This window comes from Zingiber officinale, chromosome 1A (genome assembly GCF_018446385.1).
Source record: "Zingiber officinale cultivar Zhangliang chromosome 1A, Zo_v1.1, whole genome shotgun sequence".
Classification (NCBI taxonomy): domain Eukaryota; kingdom Viridiplantae; phylum Streptophyta; class Magnoliopsida; order Zingiberales; family Zingiberaceae; genus Zingiber; species Zingiber officinale.
In genome coordinates, this window is record NC_055987.1 from 189,752,537 (window position 1) to 189,763,990 (window position 11,454).

Here is an 11,454-nt window from a genome sequence, read left to right on the forward strand (position 1 = left end):
GACAAACCTCAAACAAACCGATGTAACGAGGTTCGGAGATAAACTCCTACTCCTCGGCGTGTCCGTAAGGTGGACGAAGCCTATCAATCCGTCGGTGGATGAGTCCCCGGAGAACCGGCTAATAGATGCTCCTTGTGGGTGGAGAAACCTCGCCACAATACTTGTAACAACAAGAAAGAGTACAAGAAATACAAGTAGAAAGACAAGAACAATGTACAAACACTAACTCGCCTTCTCGTCGACTGCCTGTGAAGCAACAACTTCTTGGACAACAGCAGCAGCTGACCGTCGACTGGAAGCTCACACGAAGCTTACTGGGGAGAGCTCAAACAAAGCTCAGATCGCAAGCAGCAGCAAGCTAGAAGAAGGAGAGGAAGAAGAGAGTCTCAGCCCTGTAGCCCTCGACCTCTTTATATTACCTGTGCCTGCGAAGAACCTGCAACGAAGATGAAGACGATAACCCAGCCGCTGTTACTCATAACGGCAGCTGACCGATCAGTCAAGCCGATCGGTCTGGAACTCGATCGGTCCCGGGACCGATCAGCCTGATCGGTCCTCGATCGATCCCACCTCTCTAGGGTGCGTCTCTGATCGGCCGTGGAGACCGATCGATCTCCCGATCGGTCTGCATCGATCACTCACTGAAGGTTGGCTCAATCTCCTCGATCGGTCTCCGCACCGATCGATGACTTACAGAACCCTTCTGTTTGTTATCTGATCGGTCACCAGACCGATCAGATACTCAGGCGTATCGCTGGATCGGTCACCAGACCGATCCAGGTTTAGAGCTCCAGCCCTAAACCCTAACTGGTCCTGAGAACGAGCTACCGAGCCCTCTCCGACTTCGTCCGGTCCAGAGAACGAGCTACCGAGCCCTCTCTGACCACAGTCCGGAGAACGAGCTACCGAGCCCTCTCCGACTTTCCGTGCCAAGTCTCTAACTTGGTCTTCTCCGTGCCAAGTCTCCATACTTAGACTTTTCTCGTGCCAAGCTCCCTGCTTGGACTTTTCACCAGATGTCTGGTCAACCTTGGCCCATCTGGATTTCCCTTGTCTGGCTTCACTCACCAGGACTTCCAAACTGCCTAGCTTCACTCACTAGGTCTTTCCCTTACCTGGCTTCACTCACCAGGACTTCCCAACTGCCTGGCTTCACTCACCAGGACTTTTACCTGGCTTCACTCACCAGAGTTTCCCATCTGCCTGGCTTCACTCACCAGGGTTTTCCCTTTCACCTAGCTTCACTCACTAGGATTTTCACCTGGCTTCACTCACCAGGATTTCCCGATTGCCTGGCTTCACTCACCAGGACTTTCCAAACTGCCTGGTTTCACTCACCAGGACTTTCCGAACTGCCTAACATCCCAGTTAGGACTTCCCAGTCAAGTATCTGGTCAACCTTGACCTACTTGACTCTTCTTCATCCAACCTAATCAGACCCTGATCAGTATCCCTCCGCATGGACAACTGCACCTGCATTGTCCATGTCTACATGTCTTTCTGTATTGTCAAACATCGAAACCATGACCAAGGTTTACGCTTGGTCAACTAGGTCAACCTTGACCTACTGGAAATTGCACCAACACTAAGGTTACCCCCCCTTAGGATTTTCCTTCACCTAGGGTTACCACCCCCTAGGACCTAAGGTTACCTCCCCTTAGGATTTTCCTTCACCTAGGGTTACCACCCCCTAGGACCTAAGGTTACCTCCCCTTAGGATTTTCCTTCACCTAGGGTTACCACCCCCTAGGACCTAAGGTTCCCCCCCCCCTTAGGATTTTTCCCTGCCTAACCGCAGTTAGGACTTTCCTGAAACACTTATTCAACATGTTAGATAACAGAGACTCTTAACTTTGAATCCCTTTGCCATTATCAAAACTTAGGTTCGATCGTCAGATGCTTCCTGCACCAACACTTTTCATGCCTTGGCCAAAAGTTCAAAGGACACGAATCTAAGTTCCAAGCAACGTACAAGCATAAGAACACTAAACTAATCTCCTATCATAAGGTACATATATCATAAGAAATATAGTGAGCATGTTTAGTTTAGGTCTTAAGCTTTCTTAAGTTTATCTTTGTAGTTTGGTGGCCGAAAGTTTCATGAAGCAACCCTAGGTTCTGTTTTTAAGAAATCTAAACTCATGGAAAACATATGAACAACTTGTACCACAGGTGAGGGGAAACTTACCTTCTTTTGCTTGGTTTTTTTCTTACAAGAAGGTACCCTTGTGAAGAGGAAGAAGAAAACTTCTCCTCCTAGTTCTTTTTTGTGCTTCTCTTGCTTGTAAGGAGTAGATCTTGAGGACTCCTTCTTATGGATTAGTTTTCTTAGGGAAAAACCTTAGCTTGGATTTGGAAATAGAAGAGGGAAGAGTCCTAGGTCTCGGTGAAGGAGGAGGAAGGAGAAAGAAGGAGGAGGAAGAAGAAGGAGAAAGAAGTGGACAAACTTTCTTTCCCTTCTCTTCTCTCATTCCTATTTATTCTCAATGAGGATAAAAAAAATGTCCCAATTCATCCCCTTAACTCCTCTATTCCCTCACCCTCTTCATTCCCACGAAAATAGCAAGGAGGAAGGAAAAAGACAACTTGTCTTTGTCTTTTGCTTGCTTCTTCTCTTAACCAAGAGAAAGGGGAAAACTACTTGATTTTCTCTTGTTCCCTTACTTACTCATACTCTTACTTTTAACTACAATTTTCATTCTTTGCTTATCATATATCATTCATGACTCTAGTGGTTATCATACACCAATTTAGCTTTATCTATAATGAGGGGTTCATGGTTCAAGTCTTAACACCTCTCTTTTTATTTCTTTTTGGTTCTATTTCTCTTTCCCTTTTATTCTAGAAGAGAAAACCCATATGTATAGCTAAAATATTTCGTGGGTGTTACACCAGCTCCAATTTCAATCTCACCTCGCTCGGACCTCAGACTTCCGACCACAACAACAAGTTGACTTATTCACTGTAGGGCTAGTCGAAGATCTCCGTATCGGCATCGAACTGTAGAAGCCTGAAAACCTAGGCATTGCAATGAATATGGTCAAGGCACTAGAACGGAAGTAGTGCTTCCATCAAGAGGGGGGGCGCATGAATTGGGGCGGGACCACAACCAAGCTCAACACCAATAGTGGAGGCCCTCCTTTGGAGAAGACCAGGACCCCGGACATCAACAAGGAGACTCCACCTGTTTCATTTTCCAAGCGTTTGACTCGCGTCGAGATGGAAGAGCAGAGAGCCAAGGGCCTTTGTTTTAACTGTGATGGACCCTACTCCACGGGTCATAAGTGTAAATGTCTGTTTTGGATTGAAGTGTCTGATGATGATAGGGAAGGTGAGGAAGTGAATTCAGAAATTTCCCTTCATGCTATTAGTGGCGTTATACCCCACTTTCGAGCTTGAGGACAAGCTCAATATCGAGGACGGGAGTGATGATGTGGACGCCGAGGTGGACACCTTTGTTGAACATCGCTATAGTTGGAAGCAAATTAATTCTACCTAATTAGCTATTAGAAATAATTAGCTATTGTCTAATTAGTAGAAAATAAATAATGACCTAATTTAACTACTGCTATAGTAGAAAACAAATAATGGCTTAATTAGTTTTTTTATTTTTGATTCCTTGTTTTCCTTTATGGTTGGTCTTTTATAATCTTGTCATGTTTGACTCCTTATATAAGGAGTGTCATTATTAATAAAGGAGGAAAAGAAAAATTGAGCAATTAGGACTCTGTCTAGGATGAGTCTTTCCCCTTGAGTGATTTGGACTCTGTCTATAATGAGTCTTTTTTTCTCCTCCCTTCTCCCCTTACGTGTTGCATGACCAAGTACGGATCCGGATCTTGACCTGTGACTCGATCCTATACTCAGGACTATATCAACTTGGTATCAGAGTCAGTCATGGGTGACACGGATCTTATCACATTCAAACTCGAGGCCTTCATGGAAAGATTGATGTCACAACAATAAGTTTTCATGGAGCAGATCACTTCCCGCTAGCAAGGACTAGAGGAGCAGATTGTCGAGATTTCCTGTATTGTTCAAGATGCTAGATGACGACCTTTGCACACTACAGACAACCCTACCAACGTAGAGTATGACCCTTCTATAGACTCAAAGGTCAGACCTGAACTGTCAATCAGCGACACCATGGCTCCGTGATATTCAAAGATGGAGTTCCCCACCTATTCTGGAGAAGGGGATCCATTGAGCTGGGTTAAAAGGTGCGAAAAATTCTTTACCAACCAAAGGACGACAAAGGTTGACAAGGTTGGCCTTACTGCCTTCCACTTGATAGGGGAAGCCCAACTTTGGTTTGATCAGGTAGAGCAAGAAGAGCCAGAGATGACTTGGAAGCAGTTCATAGACCACTGTCATATCCGCTTTAGCCCACCCCTAAGCAACAACCCTTTGGGAGAGCTAGCAAATCTGAAGCAAACAGGCTCTGTAGAAGACTACAAGTGTCAATTTCAATCTCACCTCGCTCGGACCTCAAACTTCCGACCACAACAATAAGTTGACTTATTCACTGTAGGGCTAGTCGAAGATCTCCGTATCGACATTGAACTGCAGAAGCCTGAAAACCTAGGCATTGCAATGAATATGGCCAGGACACTAGAACAAAAGCAGTGCTTCCATCAAGGTGGGGGGCTGCTGCGCATGATTTAGGACGGGACCACAACCAAGCTCAACACCAGCAGTGGAGGCCCTCCTTTGGTGGAGACTCCACCTGTTTCATTTTTCAAGCGTCTGACTCGCGTCGAGATGACAGAACAGAGAGCCAAGGGTCTTTGTTTTAATTGTGATGAATCCTACTCCACGGGTCACAAGTGTAAACGCCTGTTTTGGATTGAAGTGCCTGATGATGACATGGAAGGTGAGGAAGTGGGGGAAGTGAATTCAAAAATTTCCCTTCATGCTATTAGTGACGTTATATCCCACTTTCGAGCTTGAGGACAAGCTCAGTATCGAGAACGAGAGTGATGATGTGGACGCCGAGGTGGACGCCTTTGTTGAACATCGCTATAGTTGGAAGCAAATTAATTACTACCTAATTAGCTATTAGAAATAAATTAGCTATTGCCTAATTAGTAAAAAATAAATAATGGCATAATTTAACTACGGCTATAGTAGAAAACAAATAATGGCTTAATTATTTTTTCTATTTTTGATTCCTTGTTTTCCTTTATGGTTAGTCTTTCCTAATCTTGTCATGTTTGACTCCTTATATAAGGAGTGTCATTATTAATAAAGGAGGAAAAGAAAATTTGAGCAATTAGGACTCTGTCTAGGACGAGTCTTCCCCTTTGAATGATTTGGACTCTGTTTATGATGAGTCTTTTTCCTCCTCTCTTCCCCCCTTACGTGTTGAATGACCAAGTACGGATCTGGATCTCGACCTGTGACTCGATCCTATACTCAGAACCATATCACAACCATTAATAAAGTTTCCACTTCTTGCTTTTCGGTAAAATTTGATTGCGCTTCATTTTCTTTGTCTTCAGGTAGTTTAGTATAATATTCAAAACGAAAATGTCCAAATTTATGACATCTAAAGTACTCTATATTTGATTTATCAAAATTTTGATTTTGTCCTTTGTTTTTGCCCCGAAAATGACCATCATTGGCTTTGAAATAACCACTGTCATCTCTATTACCTCGATTTCCCCTTCCTATACCTCTACCTCTATCCCTTCCTCTAGTGTTTGAGAAATGAGTAGAGATAGAAGCCTTTAAAGCTTGCTCCTCTGAAGTTGAACTTCAGTTCATCTTCTGTTCATGGACCAGCAAGGAGCTCTGTAATTTATCAAAAAAAAAAAAATGCATCTGTCTTTGGATTCTTCAATGGAACACACAACATAATCAAACTTTAGTGTCAGGAAACGCAATATCTTCTCCACAATGCTGACATCTCCCATCTTCTTACCATGAAATCGTATTTTGTTACTGATCTCCATAGTTTTGGCACAACAACTGGTGACAGATTCCCCATCCTTTATTTGTAGAATCTCAAACTCTCTTCTCAAAGCCTGAAGTTGTGCATGCTTCACTCTAGTAGAGCCTTGATATTGTTTTCTTCATGGAATCTCAAATATCTTTGGAAGTTTCTTTGCTAAGAATTGTTTCCAAGATGGGATGATCAATTGCCCGAAAAAGGTAGTATTTTGCCTTCAAGTCTTCGAGCTTTCTTCCTTCCAACTCTATTTTCTGAACATCAGTTAAGACTGCATCTGTTGCTGCGGTGCTTGAATTCCAGATGATTTGCCAATACTCTTTTAACAATATAAGATGTTCCATTAGCATACTCCAATGGTCATAGTGATCATCAAAACGTTGAATTACAGTTTGCATAAAATTATTTTCAAACGCCATTGAGTCTTGCTGTTGTAAGATGAGAACTGTTACTTTTTTGAACCTGACTCTGATAGCACTGATACAACAGCAAAGAAAAACAAAAGAGACATGTTGAAATGAAAACACTCCTCCAATTTACGAAGAAAAAGAGTCTATAAATAGACATTACATCAGAACACTTCAACGTAACGTTAAACCATAACTCCTATATAATAGGATCATCCAAGACACTTTCTCATACACGAAATCATATAACTTAATACCTAAAGACTCCAACAAACTAAGACTCGGCCAATGACTAGAATTTTCAATAAATATTATAAAATAAAATATTTAAATTTTAACAAAGAGAGCAGCGTAGCAGCACCTCAAAAGCCATCGCTGTGTGCTATACCATGCACCCCCACTAAAACCACTTTCACCATTTCCATGCTCGCAAAGAAGCACATGCGCGCCCATCGTGCATGGATGCCTCTGCGCGAGTCCCCATTGTTTAATCTCCTGCAGTTTGACTACCCCAATGACCAAACAGGCCTCATATGGACACTGCCCTAAACTAATAACGATCCAAGTCCTGAAAAACGCAATGTGAAGTTGTTTCATGCGTGAATGCATGGGGCATGCAATTTAGTATACGCAGGTGTAGTTATGGAGCTTTCACTTGCACTGTCAAAATTAAGCATTTTGGAATTTAATCACAATTAAACAAAGAAATGTAATGATAATGCAAAGGGAAGGCGATGTTGGAAATCGAGTCACAAAAGTTAGATGGATTAAAGTGAATGACAGTGAGGGAACAAAGGAGCATTTGAGCAGAGCATTGCAGAGGGAGGAGAACCTCATCTCTGAAAAAAGTAGATGCTTGCAAGAACCCTAGCAAAAGCCTCAGGCAGCTTCCTCGCTGTTTCTCACTTCTCAGTATTACATTTTCAGTCATAAATTCCATTTCTGTTTCAGATGAAACAAAAACAAATTACTGGTTGAGATCCAATACTCGTTTGCTCGTTTTGAATATGATTGAATTGAGGGGAGGGGCTGGAGATAAAGAGACAAATAGAATTATGATGCACCATGCATGCATGCCTTTAGTATGGGAGCACTGACATGACGTGACATGGATTGAAGTTATATATCAATTTCGTGATAGAATGAAAGTTTTAATTATATAATAAGATTGTTAAAAAGGATTTAAATGTCACTTTTTATTGTAAAAGATGATTGGAGAAATTTGTAGAAAAGGGAGGAATAAAAGAAAAATAGTTTAGGGCAAATTAAAGGCCTGCTGTTAAAATTTTCATGGTCAGCACTTACCATTCTTTCTTTCCCGAAACACCCTCCTCTTTCCTAAAAAGGTCCATCGAAAGAGACGTCCCTTTCCCTCTATTTAAGCCTGTTTGACTGCCCGAGATGAAGGTGGTTGCTTGGTGAGCTGTGTTCCTGTTCAATACTTTCTAATAAACAAAATTTATTTAATGTATTTCCTTCTTTCCTCTCGACGGCAATTATTTCTGATTCCCCATGTCACTTGACCATCTTCTTTAATTTATTTTAAAGCCATTTTGTGACCCAAAAATGCCTCTTTTTTTTTTTCATTTCTTCTAGCTCCAAGCCATAAAAGGCCAACATCTTGCTTTTGTTTTCGTGTTTGTGTTTGTGTTGGTTGGGTTCTTCATAGTTCAAATTATTTCTCCATTGTTAGGACAATCGAATCATGCAAATCTAGTTATCACCCAAAAATTTTGCCACCAATCCATTATTATGTCATCATCTTCTTCTTTGTCATCCATGATGCATCATCACCTCCTTAAACACCTGCCATGCAGGCTCAACCCCCCACAGTTGGGACGCTTCTTTTTATATCCATTTCTCTCTCTCCCATACACACACTGCAAAACCTTTACTTTCCTCCCTATGCAACAGTGAGACCTTCCTCTCCTCCTGCCCCTCTGCCTCACCATTGGAGCCCTATTAGGATACAACTGGTTTTCTATACGAAAAGGAGTCGCCTTTGGAGGGGAGGAGGAAGAGGAGGGGCATTTTTTTCTCCGCCGGCTGGACTTTTCACTGCTCCTCTTGCTACGCACGTTCATCTCTTTCCATCTCACTGCGCCATGAGTCCAAGCTTTCACTACGCACCATCCATCCTCTTCTGCGCCGAGGACAACGGCAGCATCCTGCGATTTGATGATGAGGAGGAGGAGAGCGGGCGGAGCCTTAGTTGGGCGCCTGAACCAAAAAGCTGCGTTTTTGAGAGAGATTGCTTCATGGATTTCCCCCTGCAATCAGATGAGTGCTTGAGCTTGTTGGTCGAGAGGGAAATGGAGTACCTTCCGAGGGAGGACTACGGCGAGCGGCTGCGCTCAGGAGCATTAAACCTCGCCGTCAGGGGAGAGATTATTGATTGGATGTGGAAGGTGGATCGATTTCCCCCTACATTTCTGTTTAATTTTTAAGAAAAAAAAAAAGAATCAGAAAACGAAGAACTAAGAAATCTCTCTATCCTTCCATTATTTTATTTTTACCACAATTCTTTTTTAACAATCTGTTGCATCGAGATTCACAATTCTTTTTGTATGACCTTAAAGCGATGTGTTTGGATTCTTTGACCCAGATATGTTTTCTTCTGAGATTCTTTGTGATATATATTCATAACTGCAAATTTACAGGATAGCTTTTCCTTCATATTTGTATACCTATTTTAATCTATTGATTCCATCCTCCTCTAACTTTTCTTTTTTCAGTTTCACTTATGAATTGACAAAGTTTCTGAATTGATGAACAGGCTCACGCCTACTATCAATTTGGAGCACTGAGTGCCTATTTATGTGTCAACTACTTGGATCGGTTCCTCAATGCCTATGAGCTTCCAGTAAGAATCTCCACAGTGGCTGCATTCTGATGTTTATTTGATGCATGATTCAAATCTTTTATCAATTCTAATCTTTAGCAAGGCAAGTCTTGGATGACACAACTACTGTCAGTGGCCTGCCTATCTTTGGCTGCCAAGATGGAGGAAACTGAAGTCCCTTTGATCTTGGATCTACAGGCGAGTGAAATATAAACTCAAAGTAGCAGTCTACCATGAAATCTGTGTTTTAACCATCTGTGAATTGTGTGGAACAGGTCGGCGGCGAGGCAAAGTTTGTGTTTGAAGCTAAAACCATCCAGAGAATGGAGCTTCTGGTGCTCAGTACCCTCAAATGGAGAATGCAAACTGTGACTCCATTCTCGTTCATAGATTTCTTCCTTCACAAATTCAGTGGTGGCAATGCACCTTCCATGCTATCCCTCTCACATTCTGCTGAACTCGTATTAGCAACTATTCGAGGTACATTCTGATTCATCGGAAGAACAGATGGGTTTGAAATAAATGATTTAAGGGTCAAGTCACTGGATGCAGGTGTTGATTTCTTAGAATTCAGACCTTCAGTAATTGCTGCTGCCATTGCACTGACGGTTCTGGGAGACACTCAGGTTGTGAATTTTGAGAGCACCTTGTCTTGCTGTTCCCTTGTAGCAAAGGTAGATTCTTTTTCCTACAAATAGTGCACATTTGGATTAAAAGAAAAATTTTGTGGATTAATTGACTGTGGATATCTCAGGAAGAGGTGTCGAAATGTTTGGAAGCAATTGAAAACAAAGTACTGATGAGAAGACAACCAGGTAAAGGTAATGTTAGCCCCTCAGTGTCCTCTGTGCCACAAAGCCCATTCGGAGTGCTCGATGCTGCTGCATGCCTGAGCTACAAGAGTGACGACGCAACTGTTGTCTCGCAATCCACAAGTCATGGCGCACCATCTCCGGCCAGCAAAAGGAGGAAAACGAGCAGATGATGAACACAAAGACAGGGTTTTTAAAACCGTGAAAAGAAACAAGAATCAGTGATGCTGAAGATCAGAAATGCCTCCGAGGAGAGTTGCTATGCTAGCTAGTGAGCAAAATAATGTATTACTCGTTCTTTTTTGGGATGAAACAAAATCATTTCGAGGATCAAAAGTGAGCTGTGCATGCCGAAAAACAAGACAAATCACCTTAGAGTGGGCACTATTCCTCATTTATTGCTGCCAAGAATTCAATTTTTGGCTTTTGTAGTGCCTACCGTCCTACCATTTGACTGATTGGCGTCAGTAAATATAAAATTGCTGAAGGATCACAGCACCCAATTGACTGCTATAGTGCTATGGAGCTGCAGGGGGACCTCTCTTGGAAGGTTCAGTTTCTGCATTAAGATACATAATAGCAGTACTAAAAGAGTACTAGGGGAATTATTCCATGCAACTTTTTATTGCCATTGCTAAGCATCTTCAGTTAGACTTAATAATCATGGCGAGAGATCCAATCTACCAATACCCAATGGCTATTCATAGGATAGGGTGATAGTTTCTTAGAAAATATAGCTCGATCCTTGAGCTGTGCCTGTGCCTGTGCCTGAAACTGTCATACTCGATGTCTCGATCGATCTGAATTTATTGATAGTGTCTGGTCAGATACAGAACAGACCATTTAAAGATGCATGGCAGCCCCAGGCCTCCAGAGATGCTGTCACATGAAGTTTTTTGTTTTTTTTTAATTGAGATATCCCGTTCGAAGAACGGATTAATCTTAGAAATGATTGATTTAGGAAAATTTCCTATCGGTGGAGAAATCAGGAAGTGTTACCAGTGATCCATTCATACAGTCAGATTTCTTTTTCATCCGGAGGAGAATCTCATGCACTGCATGGTGGGTAAATTCGAATCTTACGTCCTTAATTACTTGTTGAAAGGTTTGATCATCTCATCATTATCTGGGACGAGTCTTTCTTCTTCAGGGTGACACGTGGAATCATTCCGCATGACGATTAATTCGATCCAGCGTGCACAGGACTGAAGGGGGTGGGCCCCATCGACCCCATGAGTGTCTGCACAGGCGGATCGAATTAACCTCTCGCATGACGTTGTTTTGAGTTTATGGAGATTGGGTCAAATGCAGAGAGAGAGAGAGAGGGGCAGTGTATTGTACACTTCAATGAAGTGGAGTTGAGCTGGCTATATACACAATGAGTCAGACAAACTAAGTGCTGTACTACTCTCTTATGGTATTTATGGTTCGTAGACCGGAAAC

General features: G+C 42.3%; 1 protein-coding gene across 1 annotated transcript; it reads left to right on the forward strand.

The window, feature by feature from the left end:
• The first annotated feature begins 8,205 nt into the window (after window positions 1–8,205).
• On the forward strand, window positions 8,206–10,373 carry LOC122013654 (cyclin-D4-1-like). Its single transcript, XM_042569899.1, has 6 exons — window positions 8,206–8,765; window positions 9,134–9,220; window positions 9,299–9,397; window positions 9,475–9,679; window positions 9,752–9,873; window positions 9,954–10,373. The coding sequence occupies exons 1-6, from the start codon at window positions 8,463–8,465 to the stop codon at window positions 10,182–10,184; spliced, it is 1,047 nt and encodes a 348-aa protein (XP_042425833.1). The 5' UTR covers window positions 8,206–8,462; the 3' UTR covers window positions 10,185–10,373.
• The last annotated feature ends 1,081 nt before the right edge of the window (window positions 10,374–11,454 follow it).